Here is a 24,677-nt window from a genome sequence, read left to right as displayed (position 1 = left end):
CGTTTTCTAATAGTTTTTTTCACAGAGGTTGTATAAGTATAGATCTTGTAATTACTCAGATATTGTAGGCTACTTGAGTAAAAGTAGAAGTACCAGAGTATGCTCTGTTACAGTAAAAGTCCTGTATTCAAAATGTTCTTCAATTAAAAGTAGAAAAGTATTATCATCAAAATATAGTTAAAGTAGCGACAGTAAAAGTATTGTGCAGATTGGTCCATTTCAGAATAATATACATGATAAATGGACTGATAGCGCTTTATCCAGTCTTTACGACCCCCTCAAACGCGCTTTACATAGGCTACTACATGTCCATTCACCCATTCATACAGAAGCCAGTACCACTTGCTCTAGGACCTAAACATTCACACACCGTTGGCCAGTGGTCCCCAAACTAAGGCCCGCGGGCCGGTACGGCCCGCCTCCACATTTGGCCCGGCCACCTGAACAATACCAGAGACGCATTATGATTTTTTAATTTTTTTTTTTTTTAAAATTTTGTTGTTGTATTTATCATCTGAATTTGCCGAAACAAGTTTAATATTCTGAAAGCCAAGACTTTGTTTAATTGAAATCAGATGAAAACAAACTGTAACGGACCCTGCAGTGTTATCTATGATTACTATACTCTTACATTCATAATTTCAGCGGAGTGAGGGGGGGGCGGCGCTGCGGAAGAGCAGATTGCGAGTGAGAAATAAATAAATTGGAAATAAAAGTTTCATATTCTGAAAGCCAAGACTTTGTTTGTTTAAAATCAAACAAAACACCCGACACCTTTTTTTACGTAAATCCACGTTTATTTTTGAGAGATTCTGCTCTGACAACTAAGCTAAACTTTTACCTGTTAAGATTGTGCACGGCACAACAGAAAGTTACAGTAATTTTCAATGGACTTTTTTTCTGTGAAGAACCCAGAGAGGGTTATTTGGTTATTATTTATTTCATAAATAGTGTTATTTATTTCATTAATAGTGTTATTATTTATTTCCTGACTTTTTGTCTGTGAAGATCCCGGAAAGGGTTATTAATATTTGGTTATGTGTGGCTTTCTAGAAAACAATACATGTTTACGTTTAGACCACCCATTGCGATCGTCACACTTTTTCTGTTACAAACTGACCCGGCCCCCATCAGAGAAGGGAAAAGTTATGTGGCCCTCACAGGAAAAAGTTTGGGGACCCCTGCCGTTGGCCATGCCATCAGGAGCAACTCAGGGTTAAGTATATCTTGCCCAAGGATACATCGACATGTTGACTGCATGGGCTGGGATCGAACCCACAACCTTCTGGTCGAAAGACGACCGCATTCCCTCGCAGCCACAGTCGTCATATGTTTTATAATGATTGATCATGAAAGTGTTCTCAAAGCTGGTGAAGGTGCAGCTAGTTTGAATGACTTTGTATACTGCAGGGTAGCTTGTGGATTTACTCCAGGTGGAACTAAAGTCTGATTTAACACTTGATTATATTTCACATCATTCATCCACGTCTGTAAAGTAACTAAAAGGTATTAAATACCATTGCGATGCCCCTGTGGGTTCATCTAGAGAGGGTGTGGCTGTGCTGTCTTGATTGCCTTGATTAGTAACTCGGGGCACCTGGGTCTGGTGCCCTGCAGCTATTTAAAGCCTCTGCTCCGCTCTGTCTTCCCTCTGCTTTCTACAGGTACCTGGTTTCGGTTGAGTATGCTATGAGTTCTCTCAGTTGCTTCACTTTGTGCACTTCAACACTCTCATACATGTCCATGCAAACCTCACCCTGCATTTACACTACTGATACCACTGACATCCACACCTCATGCTTTATTTGGTTGATTTTAATGTTTTTCTTTAATAAACATATTTTGTTAAACCGTTGATATGGTGTGTCTCCTCCTTGTTGTGGCCTTTTGAGCCGGTCAACAAATGAGGGCTCGTTCTACGGGTTATTTGTAGAAAGTGTGGTTAAAAGTTTGTGTAGTGCTCAGAGCACATGGTGTCATTGAGCAGCTGATTAGTTGATGGTCCAGCTGTGTGCTGGCTTGGCGCTGCTATTGGGGGACACATCATGTCTTTTGTGTTTCAGGAAGCTTTCGTGTTTGACAGGGCGTCAGGGTTTCTGTGTCAATCAGAAGGTAAAATGTTGCTGTTTGAAACGCTTGTGTAAAGGGATTTCCCGCTATAGGCTTAAGTGGCGTTTCCCCTTGGGTTGCGTCTGTTTGTTTTTTTTCATAGTGTTGTGGCGACGTGATTGGTGTCAGCTGTTTACGGACAGCTGTCTCGGGGCACGTCCGCGTGCTTTTTTGGTGTTACCTGCGTCGTGCAGGTCGCTCCACAACTCCGCTGGATTCCAGTGCGTAATTACCCGCCACATGAAGACTAGGTGATATTATTAATATTTTGGTTAGGCAGTTAGAGGGAAATTCTCTGTTGGGTTTCGTCCATGCATGTTGGCAGTTTAACACTTTGATTTCTGATTGGTTAGGTAATATATTATGGCTTCTTTGTCGGCGTTTGTGGATGCGCCCTCAGTGTCTTAGATGATTGCCAAAAGGCGCAGTTGGTCGAAATAGCAGAGCATTATAAAATTGCTGTTATAGGGAGGCAATCGGAAAGATGAGATTAAAGCTGTCATCTTTGTTTGAGCAGGGGGTGTTGCAGAAGAGTGAGTCTGGTGCGGCAGGGGTCGTGCCGGTAGTGGTTCAGACAGATGGTTTGACGTTCGAGCAGCAAAAAGAGCTTTTGGCCACAGTTTGAGCAGGAGAGGTTGGAGTTGAGGGGTCAGCAGCAGGAGGTGGAGAAGCGTTTAGAGGTGAAGGTGCTGGAGGTGGAAAAGATGAAATGTGAGGTAAAACATGCTAGATTACGGCTGATTGAAGAGGGCAAGCTTTCTTCGGTGGAGGATGGTTCTGATAGGTCGGCATCAGGTAGTGGCGATGTTATTTCTAACTTGCGGTTAGTGCCAAAGTTTAATGAGCGTGACCCTGACATTGTTTTTACTTGAACCATAGATTTGAACGCATAGCAGAGGCAAGAAGCTGGTCTGATTCAGACGGAATGCTGTTACTTCAGTGTGTATTCACTGGACGAGCACAGGAGGCCTATTCAGCTATATGTGGCGAAAATGCTTTGGATTATGCTGGAGTAAAATCAGCGGTGTTAAAATCACACGAACTGGTTCCTGAAGCGTATCGTCAGAAATTGGGTCAAGGGGGATAAGCAGACAAATGTGGAGTTTATCCGTGATTTGACTTCTCATTTTCAGCGGTGTTGCGCGGCAGCAAAGGTTGCCAGTTTTGACGGTCTTTGTGAACTCATTGTATTGGAACAGTTTTAAAGATGTTATCCCTCAGCGTGTGGCCACTTATGTAAATGAGCAGAAACCTTCCACCGCGTTTATAGCTGCCGAATTAGCGGATGATTTCGTGTTGACGCATAAGGGTTTTATAGAGAAGTGTTCTAGGGGTGATTGGAGACGTGGAGAAGTTGGTGGCAATGCCCGCGGTGGTGCAAAGGTTTCATCAGGCTCCTCCCGTAGATTTGCAGGTACGGGGCGACCCGAGGGGGACGAAGCGGGCCTATGTCATTATTGCCGAGGAGAGGGTCATTGGAAGGATCAGTGTCCGTTGCTGGAAACTAAGGGGAAGCCTCGTTTTTCATCACATGCTCCAGCCGTGTTCTGCCGTGTTGGATAAGAAGCCGTTGGGTGTAGGCTCGGGCATGGTGCCTGATAAGAAGCCGGTTTGTGCCGACCCGGATGTGGTTTTGTGAGGGATTTTAATAGTTTTCTATTTATTATTTTAACTCCAGAGTTGGCCAAGAGGCTTTTTTTTCATCTGTCGTCCATGAACAGATGTTGTACGTTACCCTTAATTCACTAATTAGAAACATAACAAACTTGTAGGCCTAAATAGAATCAGTAAAAACATGCAAGATAGATGCGGGAGGCTGTGGCCCAGTGGATAGTGCGCAGGTTCAAACCCCACTGCAGTCAGCATGTCGTTGTGTCCCTGGGCAAGACACTTCACCCCAAATTGTTCCTGTGGGGATTGTCCAGTATTGAGTATGTAAGTAGCTTTGGATAAAAGCGTCTAACAAGTAACATGTGATGTCCAAGCTTATAGGGACCCGTCCTTTTAAGAATAAGTAGACCCTAGGACCTATAGAACATTTAGACATCCTTTTTAAATGCTTTTCTTCTTTCGCACAAAGAAATCATGAATTCCGAAGCAGAAACAGACGAGGATTCAGCAGATGTTAAAAATAACAAACTACCTGTGGTGTCTGAAGGGAGTTCACCTGACGACAGTTTGACTCTGAGGAGGAGGAGGAGGCCGCCTGGAGAGTGGCGGATGCATCGGAGCCCAGAAGAAACGACAGGTAAATGCAACCAGCCGCCAGTGAAGGAGGCAACGCGGCAAAACACAGAGGAGGATGTTCAGTCCAGCCCGCTGGTGTTCTCACAGAGAGCTCAGCGATAACTCAGGGGAGTGGAGGAAGAACTGGGTTCCTTTACTTACAGAAAAGTAGTCCGGTTCCAGTTCGGTTTTAAAAGTCCATAATGAAACTATTCCACAGAGACAGCAGGAAAAATAATATACGAAGAAAAGAAAACAAACACAGCCAGTAAATAACAAAGTAAACTAAATATTAGCTATTAGCTCTCCCCCTGCAGCCTTCATATCGTCCATGTGGTAATAGGCATCTGTTACAAGTACAAATCTAGCAGTTAAGGTCGCGTTGAAGTAAAAGCAACATGTATTTGAACTCTTTTTACAAACAAAAATGTGCAAATACAAAAAATACCTGTATTTGAGTAAAATAGCTGAAGATTTAGGAAAAAATCAATTCACATATCTTGTGCAGCCCTACAAACAGACCAACCAATGATCTCTGTTCCTTAGATTGTGTTCCTTTCTGTTAGAGGAATAGTTTCAGCGAAAACTAAAAGGTACCATGGGGTCAGATTATAATGTTCCAAAGGGGGGTTCGTTTAGCATGAAACACTTGAAATAACTAAAGGATAAGTTAAACAAGAAAGTGAAGTCATAGAAAACTGTCTGCTAAAAAGTGAGCAATGATTGAGAGTCAGAGCTAAACATTTCAGATGTGTGTATCTCACACGGCTGTGACTTTTATGAATGTACCTTTGTTATTCATGTTTTATCATCTTCGCTTTTAAATGAGTGATTTTAAATGCCATTTTATGTTTCGTAATATCTTTCCTTTTTGTAAAGCACTTTGAATTGCCTTGTGTTGAAAGGTGCTATATAAATAAACTTGCCTTGGCTTCAACAGGGCCGTTTCAAAAAGTATACCATCGTGTCTCCAGTAAGAAGAAAGCTCCTCAAAGGAAGGAGCCTCAAAGGAAGGAGCCTCTCAAGGCAGTGAGGCAGGGCAGGAGACCCCCCGGGAGCTGGTGTGCGGTGCCGGACGTGTGTGAGGACGTGTGTGAGGACGTGGAGAGCGTCTCCCCTCAGCAGCAGAAGCCCAAACCTCGGAATGAAAGGAAGAAACGCACCAGATCTCCTCCACCTCCCAAAGAGAGTTCCTCCGTGCCGCTCCTAAACCCACAGTCTCCAGTGAAGAGATCTCGGGCCGCCTCTGAAGACATGTTGTCTTCAAACAAGACCCCGAGTGTGGGCAGAGGTCGGATGAAGGAGCCGGAGCGTCCTGTGAAGAAAATCCCTCCCGCTGACTGTTCTGTATTCAGGTATATATCAGGATATATTTGTCAGAATACACAAAATATATATATATTTTTTTACTATTTCAACAATTTAGACACCCCCGGGGTCTAGACACTGGTGGTGGTGAATGGATGGTTGGGTTAGTCTGAAGGGGAGGGGCTTAGCTTGACCCTGGATTCAGAGGGACAAGAGGTGAAAAGGGGGGGAGGAGGGATGCGTCGAGTCACCTGAAATGACAGCTGGGAGAGCAGATTTTAGAGGGTTAGCGGAGCGTATAGGCTTGTGAGAATAGAGCGAAGTGATTGGTTAAGCTGGGGAGTGACTTATTGAGAGGCGAAGTCCCTCCCCTTCCGGGGGACCTCCATGGGACCTTATTTCGGAAAAATCATGTATTAAAGTCAATGGAGAGAGAAAGATTATCTTTTGATCCCGTTTGAATTGTGCAACGAATTACACATATGATGTTTGTCAATTTAAAAGAGAATTTTGCAAGTCAAGAAAATTAATTGTCGTAAAACTGTGAAGTAACACATTTTTTTTGTGTGAAGCGCTCAATGAACTACATCTCTGGTCTCGCATACGTCACCAACACCAAGACGGCCGTCACGTTGGCACATTTCACCTCTTTCTTTCAGAATGAGGCGGAAAGTATTAAAAGAGGTGAAAATCACTCCAAGTCTGGGCGCGTTGAGAGCTGTACATACACACAAGGGGAGTTAGTCGGTTCCGTAAGTAACAAGAGTGTAATGTGTAACGTTAATGTACGCGACTCTGGGATTTGTAGTCTTTCTAGTTGCGTATTTTTCATAGTCTTATATTTCAACAGTTTTAAGACAAACTGTGACTTTTTTGACTTGGAAATTATTTTTTAAGATTGACAAACATCATATGTGTAATTCGTGGCACAATTCAAACGGGATCGAAAGATAAGTTTTCTCTCTCCATTGACTTCAATACATAATTTTTCAGAAATAAGGTCGCATGGAAGTAGACGGGCGTGACTTTGCCACTCTATAGAGAGGAGACTAACACGGAAATAGTACATTAATGAGTAAAGACGGTCTTCCTGGTTGAACTTGCGCTGAGTTTAATTTCTCATTATAATTGTTATAGTATTTATAAATATTATTATTATTGTCATATAATGATATATCTTTTTTTAATTTATTTTTAAGTTAATCCAAAGACACAATGACCGGATAAAGATACAAAAAAAACGTAACAAAATATTAGACAAAAAAAACGCAGCAAGTTATTCCCATTTTTTGGTTAGTCAGGGTATTCTTCTCATTATTTTTTTCGGAGTCTTGATTTGAATGATATCACAACACTTGTGATATATAAACCATCTTTATATCTCTCTCTATCTGTACACAGTACTCTTAATGCCTTCATACACCACTGCACCCCCAAGGATCAGCGGCCACAGCGTTATTCAGTGGATCGGTGAGGACGAGTCTGAGTCTCTCTTAATATCTCCCTCTTACTGTCGATATACGTTTATATTTCCCACTATTTTCCCACAGGTCGAAGCTCTTGAGAAGTGGGCCGTCCTCCATGATTGTTCTGGACCAGTACGAGGAGGAGGACAGCTTGAGTATGTTTTTAAACATTTAACAATATACTTTAATGTATACCAAATGTTCTTGATAGATATTTACCTAACCTAAGTTTCTTTCCCCACACAATGTCCTCCTTAACACCAACCCTTATCTCTTTGAAAATGTTGTCAGGTTTATGATGGGGATCCACGACTATTGGTATTAAGGAATGAATAATAATCACACTTTGATAAATCTAGAATAAAAACGGCAAGAGTAGTGATCAGTGTTTCCGCCAGACCGCGACTGAGAGGGCGTCCACCCCGAGAGCGAGGGGTGATGTCACGTGACTTGAATTTTGAATTGAGCCGTCCCTTATAGATACTGTAACGATCACAAAGGGAGTCGGAAACAGGCTGCTAGTTATTAGGCTTTAATAACTCTTCTTCTTTACAGATGATCACAGGTTCAGGAACAGCTTGTGGGTTCAACCTCACACTCACACTAACTTCTACACATACCCATATATATAACAGTGTCTACGTCACAACTTCCCGCCCTCCCCCGTCTGCTCCCCCAACCACAGGCCTGCACCTCAACCAGCATCACTGTGCAGCTCTATGATTGGCAGAGAGACGGGGGATGCCTGAGTGACACCCTCAGCATCCTATACAGGGTCGCTACAATACTTTCTCTTTACGTATTAGTGATGGGAATTCTGGCACTTTTTTTGTTTGACTAGTCACTAAGAAGTGCCGGCTCATTCTGCTCCTAAACGGCTCATCATTTCACCACAGAGTCTCAGTTTCGCCGCTTCGAGGCTCCGGCGCGCCGAGTTCACGCGCGTGCGCTACTTGCACCCCCCGCTAAGGCTCGCCGGCAGTACACTTTCCGTCACAGGAACACGCTTTGCTGGCCGCGAAAATAATCCAACCAGACTCCTTTGCCCCTCCAACAGAGGGATGTCCTTTAGGCCTGCACGATTTGGGGAAATCTAATTTCGATTCGATTTGCGATATGTTTTTAAACGACCCAACGGAAGTTTATTGTAAAATGCGGCCATATCTGCGGCTAGGAACGTCGCATCAACGTGCTCCCGTCTCTAGCACCCCCGCAGCCCGAGCTACGAGTGAAAGAACTAAACTTACATGAAACTTCCGTTGGGTTGCTTTAAAGTCAAGCTTCAGTTTAAGATTCACCCTGTGATAGAAACATGTGATGGAGCATTACTAACCTGACTCAGATGGTTTGTTTCACCAAACCATCTAGGAAAGCTCCATTTGGAAAAGTATTTCAAAAATACTTGGCAGGTGGTTGGATCAATCTATCACCTTCTATCATGGGCCACTTCTGATTGGTTAATCAGTAAATAATTGGTTAATGACTGGTACATGTGGAGCACAGCACGTTTGATTGGTGTGGATGACTGACACACAAGAAAAAATTGCATCATTTAAAATTTCGATTTAAAATCGCGATTTCGATTTAAAATCGATTAAACGTTCAGCCCTAATGTCCTTTTTCCTTTTCGTCATTTCAAGCGATAAAAACTCTCGATCTTCTCTCGAATTTTTTTTTTTTTTTGGACGCCCTCGGTTCGATTTCAGGGCGTTCCGAGCTGAATAAGGGCATCGAATGACGGCAAGACCCCTGGCGGAAACGCTGATAGTGATACATTTCCCATATCAGGCCTCGACACTGGACAAAGAGAACCATCATTCAAAATATCCACCACAGTATTCATTAAATAATCAAATATAGCCTCAATATGTATCTGATGCTAGCAGTACAAACGGCTCCACCTGCTGGTTTCAGCCACCCCATCCCTCTTTAATTTTATATAATGGTATCTTCTTTCCTTTGTTCCAGTTTTGCCGAATTCCACAGTGCAGGCGGCTCTCTCTCTGTCAGATCTGTGCGCTCCTCCGCTCAAACCGCTGACCCTGCTGACCCAAGACAAAGTCAACCTGGCCGAGTGGTTCACGAACCTCTGGGCGCTGCCTGTCAAAGGTGAGGAAATAATTCTATATACATGTTTACCTTTTGCCCTCTGACGCAGATGCCCAACCTTGAGCAGCCATTTTCTCCCTTAAAGGGGACCTATCATGCAAAATGCACTTTGTGATGTCTTTTTATACATAAATATGTGTCGGGGAACTCACGCAGCGTCAGAAAATAAAACCCTCTCTCTTTTCCACCGCACCCAAATCTTTTAAAAACGGGTCTACAACGGAGCTGATCCAGATTTCCATCCGAGCTGACGTCAGCCCGGAATAGTGGGCGGTGACGCTCCGCCTACATGGGCAACGCTCCACCTGCAAAAGGACCGCAATCGTTATCAAAAAAGTATTCCATCCACACGCAACAGGCACCAGAAACGTGTCCGTTCACACGAGACCGCTCAAAAGTGCTGGAGACGCTGTAGTACATGGCCTGTAAGTGGCGCTGTAGTCTGCCACAAAAGCAGCGAAGAAGACTTCCCGCGCATGGTTGCCCTTCTGTTTATGCTCCGCGCTGGCTCTTTTTCTCCCTCCCCGAGGCAAGCGTTTGCTCCTGCTGTAAATCTCCCATGTAGTCCACCAGCCAGCAGATGAAAAACACCCACCTTCCAAGGGACGAGGGGACCGTGCGGCAGAGTTTCAGTAAGATTTTTTTTTCGCGGGTCAACATGTCTAACAAATTAGAAAAGTGCCGGTCAAAGGTCTTCTTTGTTATTTATTGAGCTTTAAAACAAATGAATAACGACTCTATATAATCATATAAGAATACAAAACGGAGCCTCTCTTTTCCTCCCCCTCTTTTGACAGCCCAGCAGCTGATCAGAGCATGCTCCCCTCTCCTGCAGGGGGGCGTGGTCAGCTGCAGCTCATTGCATTAAAGCTACACAGAATCAGCCCTTGCAAAAACAGGGCTGGAAATAGAGTGAAATGAGGCAAGGCTAAAATGCATGATCTGTTTGGTATTTTGAAAAAAAAAATTCACAGACATGTTTTATATAGGTATGGCCCTACAATATTTTATATATGTATGGCCCTACAATATATTATTAAAATATAGCATGATAGGTCCACTTTAAGGAGGGGCTGCCCTAGCATTTTGTTGTTACCAGTTTGTGACCGGGCAATGTTATTGTTGTGGGACACCTGGAACACATCCTTCTCGGGGTGTAGATGACCTCGAGCCATAACCGACAACCAGTGGCGAACCGTCAGGGCCTTCAAGGTATTCAGAGAATACCCTGGAACACTCGGATAAAACAAACCAAAAATCGATTTAATTATATAAATAAAATGTATAAATGAGAATCGTATCCGTGTTGTTGATCTGTAGTATTAGTGTTACGTTGATTTGTTTGTCCTTCTCGGACCATGCACTATGCATTTCAGTGGTTTTGTGTTAGAAAAGAAAGCAACCAGATCTTGTTCTGGGTCTCTGGGTAGAATATCTTTCACCAAGGTAGATCTACATCCTTGATCGAATGCCCTGGCTGTTGCCCTGGCCGTTGCACTGAATGAGAGCGTATGTTTGGACTGACAGTTTGATCAACCTATCATATATTGATTTGTAGCCAATGGGCGTATTCTTTCAGAGTTCCTCTCGGTTCCAGGGTATTCTAGAAGGCCCGCTAGTTCACTGGCTCGAGACAGAGGATCTAGATGAATGCGACGAAGCAATTCATGCCGTTTTATTGTTTTTAACGTTGAAATGACAAGTGCAACAGGTGAAGATGAAGTTGTTGCGGAATTGTTGTGAGTACCCTTTTTGAAGACGACAATTCAGTGAAGACGGATATTATAATGCCGTGGACAGAGTTATTTGCTTTCACAGCAAACGATGCTGGTTTACCGGTATGTCTGATATGTAGAGAGAAGTTGTCAACGGTGGTGCAGCCTTTACGTATCGAGGAACAACAAGGGAGAGGAAGACGGCTGACGATCTTCAGTCATAATTCAATGGGGTATGTAATTTATTTCAGAAAACGCTTTTTGTTATATTCCATGGAATGCTCTTAACGTCCCGATAGCAATGAATATAGTAAATGCTTTGACAATAAATACATACAAAAATGTATCTCTGGAAGCCGTAGCGCTGTAAAAAGCACGACCAATCATCTGAGCCGGCCCGGCTAAAGTAACTGGATGGCCTACCTGCCTGTCAGCCTTCCATCTGTGCACAAACGTATCTCGTGCCCTCATTGGTCATGTGCGCGTTCGTGTGTGTTGAAGGAGGGACTCTGTAAGGAAGTCTGAAGGAAGAGGCATATTTTTTTCGGTTGTGTATTTTCAAATTCTAGCGCACTCAAGCTGGTTTCTCCATTCTTACCTACCCTACCTTTAACTCTTTTTAGGGTGCAGCTATATATTTTATTTATTTCAAAGTGGGCCCATTTTATGTTTCACCTTTCTTTATTGATTTTCACTTATACCAAAACAATGCAGGGCACATGAAAATGCAGATGTGTAATCATACAATTTAATTACATTTGTACCACAAATACAAATGTCCTTGCAGTACATATACTGTGCAAGCACATAATATATATGTATATACGCACATACACATATTCATAAACACCCACAGCTGCACTTAAAGAAATAAAATAATAAAATAAACAAATAATACAGTCCACTAAAATAAACAGTACATTAAAAGGGAAGGTTGGGGGGGCTTCATGCAGTCAGATTTGCACAGGGGAGTTTGCTAAAATAGTCAAGGAAAGGCTGCCAGAGCTTGTAGTATTTGTTAACACATCCCTGGCTACGATACCTCAGCTCCTCCAGCTGCAAATGTGCCATCACATCCCTCACCCAGTGGGTGTGAGATGGTGGAGTCCGGTCTTTCCATTTGAGGAGGATTATACGGCGGGCAAGAAGGGTTGCAAACGCAAGTGAGTGTGACTGGCAATTAGAGAGGGAGACCCCCTCAGGGGCTACTCCAAACACAGCTATTATGGGATTTGGTTGTATGTTCTGGCCATACATCACTGAAAACGTTTCAAATATAGAAGACCAAAATGGGGCAATGGACTGACAGGAGAAAAACATGTGCAATAGGGTAGCCCTGGCACAATGACACCTCTGGCACGTGGGATCCACCTCAGGGTACAGCCTGGCAAGCCTGCTCCTGCACAGATGTAATCGATGGAACACTTTAAATTGAAGTACTCCATGCCTCACACAGATGGAGGATTTATGTATGTTCTCAGTTGCAGACCGCCAGGTCTCATCGGTTAGTTCTATGCCCATTTCTTCTTCCCAGGCACCCTTAAGGTGGTTAAGGGAGGGGCTAGAGATTTCTTGAATAATATTATATAGCTTTGAGATATAGCCTCCCTGACAAGGTTTGAGGCCAAGGCAGTCTTCCATCCATCCACCAGGTGGGGCGGCCGGGAAGGAGGGAAATTGTTTTCTTGTATAATCACGAATTTGTAAATATCTAAAATAATTATTCCTTGGGATGTCATATTCTTTGACTAAATGTTGAAAGGATGTGAATACCCCTTCATAGAACAGATCAGCAACACACTTAAGTTCCTTCCGGGACCACAGGTGGAAAGCGGAGTCTATCAGGGCTGGTTTGAAAGCCGGATTGCGAACTATGGGGATGGAGGAGATAGTTTGTCTATATCCAAAATGCCTCCTGAACTGTGACCATATCCTAAGAGAGCTATTGACCACAGGGTTGTTCGAGTGATATTTTCTACTAAGTGGTAAAGGAGCACACATCAGGGAGGCAGGGGCCAGTGGTTCACATGAGTGTTGTTCCATGCTAGACCAAATAGGACCGCCCCCTTCCCGGAAATGACTCATCCAGAATGCCATTTTATGGATATTGGCAGCCCAGTAGTAGTGTAAAAAATTGGGTAATGCAAGACCCCCCTCTGACTTTCTCTTCTCAAGAAATGCCTTACGCAGACGGGGAATTTTCTTATTCCAGATAAAAGTGGAAATATATTTGTCCAGGTCTTTAAAAAACTTTTTAGGGATAAAAACAGGAATTGACAGAAAATAATACAGCATACGTGGCATAATAACCATTTTAATGGTGTTCACCCTGCCCGCCAACGAAATAGGGAGCGACGCCCAGCGCTTCAGGTCCTCATTAACCTTGGCCAGAGCTGGTTGCAGGTTCTTTTTAAACAGGGTTTTAAAGTCCTGTGTCACACACACTCCCAGGTAGGTGAAAGAGTCAATGGCCACTTTAAAGGGGAGTTTGCTAAATGAAAGCTTGGCCGCAGTCTCATTGATGGGGAAGAGTATACTCTTGGTCATGTTGATCTTATACCCAGAAGCCTTGCCGAAAGAGGTGATTACATCGAGTGCAGCCGGAATGGACCTAAGCGGATCGGAGCAGTACAGTAAAACATCGTCTGCATACAAAGACAGCTTATGCGTATAGCCTCCCCGCTGAATTCCTGTCAAATTTGACCGATTCCTGAGAGCAGCTGCTAACGGTTCTATGGCTATATCAAACAAGAGGGGGGACAGGGGGCATCCCTGCCTTGTGCCCCGTTGAAGCCGGAAGTATTTCGAAATTATATTATTAGTGCGAACTGCTGCCTGAGGTGCAGAGTAGAGGACCTTTATCCAGGAGATAAAGCATGGGCCGAAGCCAAATTTAGCAAGAGTTGCAAATAGGTAGTCAAATTCAATGCGATCAAAGGCTTTGTGTGCGTCTAGAGAGATGAGGGCCTCTGGAGAGAGTCCTGGATTTGAGTAAATTATATTATATAGACGCCGAAGATTCCCAAAAGACTGTCGGCCTTTTACAAACCCTGTTTGGTCCGGGTGGATGATTCTATGCAGAACAGTCTCAAGGCGCAGAGCTAAAGCTTTGGAGAGAATTTTGTTATCACAACAGACTAGACTTACTGGTCTGTAGGAGTCGCATTTCGCTGGATCTTTGCCCTTTTTAAGGATGACTGTTATTACTGCCTGAGCTAATGTGGGGGGCAGTGAACCCTGCTGGAGTGCCTCTGCATATACTTCGCGCAGCACAGGTGTCAGTTTGCCAGCAAATTTTTTATAGAATTCAGTAGGGAAGCCGTCCGGTCCGGGGGCTTTTCCACTTTTCATACTTTTAATAGCGCGGTTTATCTCATTAGAAATGTCCCCCTCTAAAGCCGAGACACCGTCAGGATCCAGTGTTGGAAGCTTAAGGTCCTTTAGAAAGTTAGTTGTCAGAGAGTCATCCGAGACTTCTGATGAATAAAGATCTTCATAGAAACTCTTAAATTGATCATTAATGCCCCTCTGATCGGAAATGGTGTCCCCATTTACCGTTCCAATTTCCGCAATTAAACTGTCTGCAGCCGACTGCCTTAGTTGATGGGAGAGTAGTTTACTGGCCCGCTCCCCGTGTTCATAATGGGTCTGCCTAGATCTCAGATGAAGGTCCTCTACGTAGGTGGATGCCAGAGAGTCATATTCCACCTGCACTGTAATGCGTTCCTTATACAGTTCAGCAGAGGGCTTTGTTGAGTGTATTCTATCAATGTCTCTGATCCGATTAACAAGTTCTGTCATTCGCTTTGTCTTTTTCCTGCTAATACTGATTGAATATGATATTATTTGCCCACGAAGATAAGCCTTCATGGCCTCCCATACAGTGCCTATACTCATCTCTGGTTGACGGTTTATTTCAAGAAAGGTATCGATGTGCGTGGAAATATACTTTCATCTAATAATAAGCGTGGGTTTAGACGCCAGATCCTTTGTGGTGGTACATGGTTTGGAAAACAAAGTTTCATGGTCACTGGGCTGTGGTCAGAAATAACAATGCTCTCATAGTCACTGGACTCAAGCACAGAGAGTAACTTTTTGTCTAAAATGAAATAATCTATTCTGGAGAATGACTGCTGCGCTGTAGAAAAAAATGAAAATTGTTTAGATGTTGGGTTCTTAAATCGCCATGGGTCCACCATGCCGTATTCTTCCACAAAGGAGTTCACCACTCGAGCTGAGTTTGACAGTGGTCTAGAGGAGACAGTGGAGCGGTCCAGAGTGTGATTGAGGGCACAGTTTAAGTCTGCCCCCAAAATTAGGTGATGGGAGTTCAAATCCGGGAGCAGAGAGAAGAAATTGCTAAAGAAATCGGCATCATCTGAGTTGGGAGCATAGAGACATGCAAGCACAACAGGTGTGTTGTACAATTGACCTTGCACTATGATATAGCGGCCATTTGTATCTGCAATTACTTTAGATTCCACAAACTGCACATGCCTACTATCAGGATCGCTGCACCCCTATATTTGGTGTTGAATTTGGAGTGGAAAATGTGAGAGAAACCACCCCGCTTGAGTCTAGAGTGATCAGAAGTACGTAAATGAGTTTCCTGGAGATATACTATGTCTGCTTTTAGCTTCTGGAGGTGGGAAAACACTTTGCTGCGCTTTACTGGATGATTGAGACCTCTAACATTCCAGCTAACCAAAGTAGTTGCCGCCTTACCTACACTCGTTGCCCTGTTTGCCTGGGTCATTGTGGGACCTTGGACAGTAATCTAGCCCCCTGTCAGAAGGGTGAGGGAGAGGAAGGGAGGGAAAGGGGGGATGGGTCACCTTAAAAAAACTGAAATAAAACACACAGCAATAAGAACATAAACACCATTGAGAACCTAAAATAGAAGGTCCATATGTAATTGAAGTGATTGAAACAACATTCACAATAAAGAGCTGGTCCCTCCCCAACTGAGGGACTGCTACCCGCCCCCGATAATACTCGCACCTCAACGTGGACAGCTTACCTGGCGAGATCGAGCCCCGCCAGAACCATCAATAGCTTTAGATAAACCTTTTGCTAATAGATATAGACACACCTCTAAGTTGAACATTCATAACATGGTCTCAGTAAAAGTAACATACTTGTTAACCAGTTATGACAACATATGCAGACATCCAGTATTGATTGTTGAATGAAAAGTAGAGCCAGAAAAACGTGAACCTCCCCAGGAGTATAGGAGAGCAGTTGCTTGAACTAGCGGGCTGTAAGCCAACTGGCTGTTATAAAATGTGGGCTAGTATGAGCAGCGCGAGCTGGCTTAAATTACACAATAATAAGAAAAACCACAAACGTTCGTAGCAAGCCCTAGCCCACAGCCCCATATACGTACATGTGGGAAATGCAACGCCGCTATCCGGCGCTGCATTAGTCCGTCAGTCAGCTTACCTAGCATCTTAGCCGCTCTGTTTAGCCACGTTCCTCAAAACAAAGTCCTTCGCCTCCCCCGGGTCTGTGAAACTGTGTCGCTTTCCATCGGCCGTTGTGATCCGCAAAACCGAGGGATACCACAGTCCGTACTTGACACCATCACAGCCTCTTAGCATGCCTTTCACATCCCTGAAGGCGGCTCTCTGCTTTGCGACTGCTTGGGTATAGTCGGGGAATACTCTGATCCTGTCTCCGTGTGACGTTGTCGGATCTGTGGCCGTGGCTGCCTTGCGGAGGGTCGCTTCCTTCTCCCGGTAATAGTGAAATCTTACCACAAAGGCGCGGGGTGGCTGGTCCTCCTGGGGCCGTTCCCGTAGGGTGCGATGGCATATGTCTAGTAGTGGCTCTTTTTCTAAGCCCAGCGTTTCCTGGAGTAGTTTAGCTACAAAGTCAGTTGGGTTCTTCCCTGCCTCCCGTTTTTCTTGTATCCCGGTGATGCGGAGGTTGCACCTCCTAGACCGCGCCTCCAGGTCCTCACTCCTGTCAGAGAAGATTTTCATGTCATTTTTTAGCTGCTGCACGTCTCGTTCGAGAGTGGTAATGAGGTCCGAGTGATCATTAGCGGCAGTATCCAGGCTCTCGACCCGGTCCTCCAAACACTTGGTGCGGCTGCTGACGCGGTCAACGGCGGATCTCAGCTCGTCCCTCAGTTGGCTTATTTCACGTCGTAGTTCTTTAGACTGCATCTCGGCGTTGTCATCAATTTTCTTCAGCAGGTCCTCTCTGAGAGATTGAATGGCCCATAGAATCGCGGTCTCATCACCTCGTGCTGCGCTAGCAGCTAGGGGCCCTGCCCCAGCACCTTTAGCCGGGCTAGCACTATTAGCTTTCGGATCTGGCGCAGCAGACGTCTTTTTGCGAGAGGAAGACGACATATTTCGAATGAAACTGTTGGGCGGAGGCAAGGAAGAACAGTTTAGATTAAAGTTGCTTGAATATAGTGTAGAGGGTAGTTGTCTAATATAAATATTCTGATTCTGGCGAGGAGCTCGAGAAATGCGACCTCACATGGCTCCGCTCAGACCGGAAGTCCAAAGTGGGCCCATTTTAATATTTTTTTCCTTCAAATGTGCAGAGGACTCCCCAAGTGCTGTTTTTAATTTATTTTAAAGTAGGCCTGTGTATTATTTTTAATTCTCCTTATAAGAGTTCTTTGTTTCTTATTAGAGGTTAACAGTTTTATATCATGTCATAAATAGCCTAATAAATGCAAAAAAACTAGTTTGTCTGATACAACAATAAAAAACTATGAAATTTGTTTTGCGGCTCCAGACCAAACATTTTTTGGAAAAAGGAGCAAAATGGCTCTTTTGGTCAAAAAGGTTGCAGACCCCTGCCCTATCCGATAATAATCCAATGCAGAGGCAATAATATAATACATTATTTTATATAATTTATATATTTATATAGTCTTAAAGTGCATCTATCATGCTATTTTTAGGCAATAGCATAGGTCTCAGATATAAAAAAACATGTCTATGAAGTGTTTTGCTCAAAATACCAAACAGATCACCCATTCTAGCCATGCCTCATATCCTTTTATTTCACTTCCTGTTTGAAAAGTGCTGAATTTGGGTATAAAGCTTTAAAAAAGATAATAATTGATCAAATTAAAAAAGGAGGGGGCTGAGCTCATGCGGGACCCGGCAGCTACTGTCTAAACTAAATGCTGCTGTGATGAAACGCCATATCATGGATTATCAAGGATTCTCTCTGAAACAGTCTGGAGCTCAAAGGCTTTCTCTCTTGCCGGTTATACCACAAGGTGAGTTCCTTTTTATTTCCTGCTTCTTCACACACATGCTCTCCAGTACAGGTTAGCTCTGAGTGTTAGCGATGCTAATGTAAACACCGACCATATTGCGTCGAGCCAAAGGGTTTTATTTTCTGACGCTGCGTGAGTTCCCCGACACACCGGGGACACATTGATGTATAAAAGACATCACAAAGTGCATTTTGCATGATAGGTCCCCTTTAAAGTTACACCCGGCCCTTTGAGTTCAACCATAATTCTGATGTGGCCCACGGTGAAATTGAGTTTGACACCCCTGCGCTAACCCGTCCCACTTTGTCTTTGAACATATGTCGTTCTTGGTCTTTAAATAAATGTTTCTGTTCTGTTTGTAGTAGAGAGTACTGAGATCTTCCCGGATCAGTTCGAGTGGTTCTGCTATCAGGGCCGGGTGATCGGCCTCACGATGGACATTAACAGCGGATCATTCTGCAACGGGAAGATGCTGCTGGGCTCCTTCATGAAGAAACCTCTGTGGGTGGACCACAGCGCCGCCACCGTCAGTACCCTCCCACATCTCTGCGTTATACTCACTGTCCTCTCTAGTGTCTTAATATTAATCATTTCTGTCATTGTTTTTCTTTATAAAGGTCTTTAACTTATTAACAAGCTCTGTGAGTGTGACCATCAACGGCAGGAAATCCCGCTTCAACCCTGGAAAATCCTTCATGGTGCCATGCGGTAAGAATAGAATATAATAATAATACATTTTATTTATAACGCGCATTTAAGGGTCACTTTACACAGGGTAAAATTACACACTTAAAACTAGGGCTGTCAGTCGATTAAAATATTTAATCGCGATTAATCGCATGATGTCCATAGTTAATCGCAAATTAATCGCACATTTCTTATCTGTTCTAAATGTTCCTTAGAGGAATATTTTTCAAGTTTTTAATACTCTTATAAACATGAGTGGACAAATATGCTTTATGCAAATGTTTGTTTATTATCATTGGAACAATGACAAATATTCTCCTGAATATTCTCAACGCAACAACCTGGAACCTCTCTCTTATACCTCATTCACACCAACGCAACTCCGGTTCAAGCTCCGTGCTAGAGCTTTTCAGGTTCAGAACCGGTTCTTCGGTTTAGCTCCGGCTCTTTTCACACTGCCCAGAGTCCGACTGGTGCTGCGTAATTGCGTCATCGTTTGCGTCATGACGTAACTGTTTGCGTGCCTGCTTCATAAAGCCAAACCGCGCGGAAACCCCTCACAGCTCACACCGACAACAACAATGGCCGAGTGTGCTCCAGCTTCCTCTGTACCTCTTCGGAAGCCCAGATTCCCAGTAGGGAAGTGGACCACTGCTGCTTAAGTTTCTCCATCGTTGTGTACAAGCTGGATAAAACGCGGGCTTGTTGTTGATCCCGCCCCTGCCCCCGCCTCGACGTAAGCGTGACGTATGTGGTGCTTTTGCTCTGGTCGGACAATTTTGTTGGTGCTTGAAACAAACCGGATTCCGGAGCTAAGAGGCTGCTCCGCTGCGGTGTGAACAGGAAAACCCGGTGCTTTTCAAGCTCCAGCTACAGTTGTCAGCGAAATGCCGCTCCTCTGTATTCATCTTCAGTCAAAGCATGAGACTGAAGTTCCCACCTAGGGTCAAAATAATGCGCTGTGACAGTCGACACGTTGGATGTGATCTGAATTATCTCACGCAGCCCGTCGTCCTCAACAATGTTAAGTTGTAGCCACCCATTTAGCTACCGCTGTTGTCCAGGCGTCTCCCCGGCAATGGCTGTCTGCATCAGCTGTGTGCTTGGCTTGGTTTAATACACCTTTTTTTGTATCCATATCTCTCGCTAGAATCTTCCACCATCCAACTAACAACAACAACCTCAAGCTTTTGGGCTCTGAAACTACGGGGCGGGCCGAGGACAAATACACATGCGTTAATCGCACGTTAAAATAATTAGTGGAGTTATTAACGCGTTAACTTGACAGCCCTACTTAAAACACAACATTATTCAGTTCTGAAGAGGCCCCATTCTGCTCATTTTCACATCAGTATTTAATAGGGCTGTGCATCTTCACTGGTCTCACGATTCGATTACGGTTATCCTGTCTTATTTTCTATATTACTGCACATGGCTTCTTTTTCATCAATGAATACATAGTAAATACTAGGGGTGCACCGAATGGGAAATTCTTGGCCGAAACCGATACCGAAAATAGGAAACAGTTGGCCGAAAACCGAATGCCGAAAGGCCGAAAATGATTAATAGAAATATATATATATATATATATATATATATATATATATATATATATATATATATATAGTATATATATATATATATATATATATATATATATATATATATATATATATATATAATTTATATATATATATATATATATATATATATATAATATATATATGTATACATTTTTTACCAATGTTGTTCAGCTACCTGATTATGGAAATAGACATGATTATGGCAAAACGTAACTTAAATAATAATCACTATTATGGGTCCATAAAACATTTATTCAGCACTTTTGAATGCATACAGTACATTTATATATGTCATGTATTATTGCTAAAAACATTATATCGCATTCTTAGTGTCGCCAACTCGTTTCTAATATGCAAAGACAACAAATGCGTCTATGATGTATTTTCGATCAGACGAGATCTCTCTCCCCCGTCTGTGTGCGAGGGGGCGGGGCAGTTTACACACACGCAGCTGCTACATGCAGCGGAGCACACTGCGGAGATGGCGGAGAGAACGCGCTCCGAGGTGTGGTTAAACGTTACCCGTCTCGATGTGGAGAATACTTGTTACCATAAGTGCAATAAGAGTTTAGCATGTAAGCACGAGCAATTTGTCTAAACATTTAGCAAAAGTGCACCGCATGCAGACGGAGGAATGCACCGGGTTCGACCGTCTTTCTAGCAGCTCTGTAGCCCCATCCACGAGTAACGTTTCCACGTCAGGTGTTATGTATGCTAGCAGCAACACACGGAGTTAACTACATGATACAAACATGGGCTAATGGTTAGAGGAAACTGAGTTATTTAGTTTGTTAAAATTTCAGCTATTCTGTTTACAGTCTGTCATCAGATTATTTAATACGATTTGTTAAAGGCTCAGGGCAATCTCGATGACAAAGGTCAATGTTCCCCCCCCCTGTGAGCCAGCCGCGAGCATGGTCGCCGCGTCTTTATTACGTCATCACAACAACACGTTAGGTTACCAACGTAAGCCTGTTCTGACATTCGGTGATATTTTTTTTTAGCCGAAAGGGCCTTTTTAACCATTTTCGGCCGATAATTTTCGGTGGCCGAATATTCGGTGCATCCCTAGTAAATACATATTAACTCTTTTTATTATTTAGAAAGTGCTTCAGAAATCAATAACATAAATGTCTTGACATTAAATTATAATCCAAAGTAAACCAATTGTATAGCTCTAGCATCCCTATATCTGTCTGTGAAATTGTTCCATCCTCTAAAAACGAATGCTTCTGCAGTCTAGCTGCAGCTCAACGGTCTTCTGTTAAAAAAAAAGGACACTGAAGGTCCTGAATGTGGCATCACACACAGGACTTGAGTCTGAACACAGCAGACAACAGGAGTATTTACAACAGCTATACAAACAAAAATACTGCATGTGGGTGCACACTTACATTCTCTGTCTTACCGTTACATAAACAGCATGATTGTAGGAGATTAAGTTAGCTTCATCATCTCAATCAGAATAATAACGTTGTCACTATCAGCCTGTCACTTATTATTTTCAGGGGGGCGGGGTTTGGAGGAACGGAGAGGAGACGGTGATCGCGGAAGCTTTTTCCTCCTGCCTTCACAAACTTTGCACACGTTTCAACTGAAATAGCAAGAGGACATTCATACTCTGCAATCCAAGACTAAATCCACCAAAAACCTGACATGATTGTAACTCGAGTATTTTAAACATACATCCCTGTGCAGGGCCGGCCTTCGGTATAGGTGAATGCTAAGGGTGCATCAACCCATAGGGGGCGCCACAAATTGGGGGGAAAAACAAAAGTTAGAAATTAAAATAATTTTTATTTTTTTATTTCATAACACAATTTCCCGATTTTGGATCAACAAAGTACATCTTATTATCTTATACTAACAGAACAACGCCTACATTGCGTACAGCGCCCATAAACTATGACACACCCCCCCAAAAAAATCAAGTTGAACCGCCCCAGTAAAAACCAGAGGTTTATGTGAAATTGTTCTTTTTTTGAAATAATGGTTTTAGTGTGCAATCATAGATTTTAATTTTGTATTTGTGTTCATTTAAAATAAATCAAACTCCCAAAAAACGTAGCTTCTGTGTGCTTTTATTAACATTGGAATTTACTGTGTAAGCGGCTTTAGAGAGCTCTCTCCTGGCAGACTCAGCGGCTCTGATCAGCTCAGTGAGGTAAAGGCACACCTTTATATGATCATTATAGTTGTAAAAAAATAAGAGAATAGATGAAAAACAGGTATAAAATACTATATGACAGTACAAAAAAGTTGTTATTAATAAACGAGAATACAGTTTGAAAGGAGAGTGATTTGTAAAATATCCATAAAGAAAATCTGCTTCCAGTTCTGTTTCATCTGGGTGTTGAGAGATGTATCCATAGATCTCCTAATGTTGCTCTCAAAGTGCACCAGATTGATGCTTTTAACTTCAATATTTTAAAAAAAAGTCTTCCGAGGAGAGCATGCCCCTGGACCCCCCTAGAGGAGGTTAGGTCCCCCCCACTTAAATCATGTTCAAATGGATAGGACACTAAATACAGTTGCACACATCTTGTGTCCATATCTTTCTGTTTTGGTGGTCATGCCACAACCGTGCATGCGCTGTTCTTGTGTTGGTGGATAAAGCAGACTGCTCCGTGTCGCTGTGCCGCTGTCACGTCTGTTCCCTGATCTCTGCGTCACCGACCAATTTGATATTCAAGAACGTTCAAAAAACTTTATTGTAAAATCAGGAAGCAACTACGCTATAATTGATTATGTTCTGTCACTGCATCGATGCAGAATCGTCCGCATCGTAGAAACGATTAATTTCAACATCCCTAGTATGTAGTGTCTCTACTCTGACATGTCTCCATGCTTTAATGTTCAAAAAGCTCTTAGTTGTTCTCATACTGCCTGCCTGCCTCTTTTCACCCTCTGTATGAAACCAGAACCTTTTTCTTCTTCAGCAGTACATTGTCCGATGTGCCTCGATGGTTTTAATGATTTTGTACCGTTCTGTTCCCACAGGAAGTGCTTACAGCATCCAGAACGTCTGTGCTCAGCCGGCGGTTCTCTACTTCACAAGAATGATCACAGAAAGCTCAGAATGAATAAAACAAAAACAAAACAGACACAATATGTACATTTTATTAAAAAATGTAGTTACTTTCTGTATTAACTCGTTAAACCCTGAGCCTGTTTTTCAGGTTTCAGGCTCGAAAATTCCATTAACACAACAAATGACTATCTTCACTTCTAAAAGGGGTAAATTAATAATCTTTTTTCTCAAAGCAAGGTTACATCTGTGAGTTGGATGTAGAAGTGTCAGAATCAATATAGATGTTTTTATTTTAAAGTAAATTCAGATGGAACATAGTAAAAACATGTAAATTCTAATCACCGCCTAAAAAAAACAATTACTTATAGTGAAAACCACCCTTGAATGATGGGTTAGTAGACTAAATGCTTTAGGAATCCAAACTATAACATATAAGTACCCTGTATCAAGATTGATGCAAAACAAGTGAAATCTGACCTAGAGAGGTTAAGAAAAATAAAGTCCAGGCAGTGGACTCACCTCTGCACTGTAAAACATCACAGCCCCATTTAGTGAAGTCAAGTTACATTGTCTCTTTAATTGAAAGAGCTCGGACAAGTTTTTGTTTTTGAACTCAGCTTTTCTAGTTTTAGAAGGTTAAACTTACATGTGTCCTTAATGTTACTCAAGGCAAATATATGTAATATAACCGTTAGACTGCAGCTAACTGGGGGGCTACAAACCCCTCATACTGTGAGTGAATAACTTGAGATGGTTATGTTGTCTAAAGGGGAGACAATCATTACGGTATTAGGCCATGCAAATACAGGGTCAACTAAGTGATGAGTGTTGCATAATATGTTCTTGAATAATGTTATTTCATTATGACATGTTCTCCTTATTCAGTTCCACTATCAGATGATGCTGATGGCCCTGAGGGAGAGATGCAGGCAGAGCTCAGTGGACAGAACTGGCAGGTACAGAGGAAACTGTTTCAATAGGCTATGACTGACACTGAACAAAACCAAAGGAAATTTAATGACAACAGTATAAGCAAGCTATGTTCATGTTCTCTCAATAAGTTACTATATAGTTATTGATAAGAGTTTATTCCTTATGCTAGTTCTTATTCAGTAGCAGATGCTGAGGAGGTTGACAAGTCAAGATTCAGGGTCCAGCACAAGGGAAATTGCAACTGGGGAGAAAGACAGCGAA

At 42.9% G+C, this 24,677-nt stretch overlaps 1 protein-coding gene across 1 annotated transcript; it reads left to right on the top strand.

The window, feature by feature from the left end:
- Window positions 1–1,620: 1,620 nt before the first annotated feature.
- Window positions 1,621–23,643, top strand: LOC117535844. The gene is made up of 9 exons (XM_034200458.1): window positions 1,621–1,664; window positions 4,190–4,357; window positions 5,276–5,690; window positions 7,045–7,113; window positions 7,194–7,264; window positions 9,078–9,218; window positions 18,545–18,708; window positions 18,800–18,890; window positions 23,453–23,643. The coding sequence occupies exons 2-9, from the start codon at window positions 4,195–4,197 to the stop codon at window positions 23,533–23,535; spliced, it is 1,197 nt and encodes a 398-aa protein (XP_034056349.1). The 5' UTR covers window positions 1,621–1,664; window positions 4,190–4,194; the 3' UTR covers window positions 23,536–23,643.
- The last annotated feature ends 1,034 nt before the right edge of the window (window positions 23,644–24,677 follow it).

Source organism: Gymnodraco acuticeps, unplaced genomic scaffold (genome assembly GCF_902827175.1).
Source record: "Gymnodraco acuticeps unplaced genomic scaffold, fGymAcu1.1, whole genome shotgun sequence".
NCBI classification, from domain to species: domain Eukaryota; kingdom Metazoa; phylum Chordata; class Actinopteri; order Perciformes; family Bathydraconidae; genus Gymnodraco; species Gymnodraco acuticeps.
This window is presented reverse-complemented; position numbering and strand designations above follow the sequence as displayed.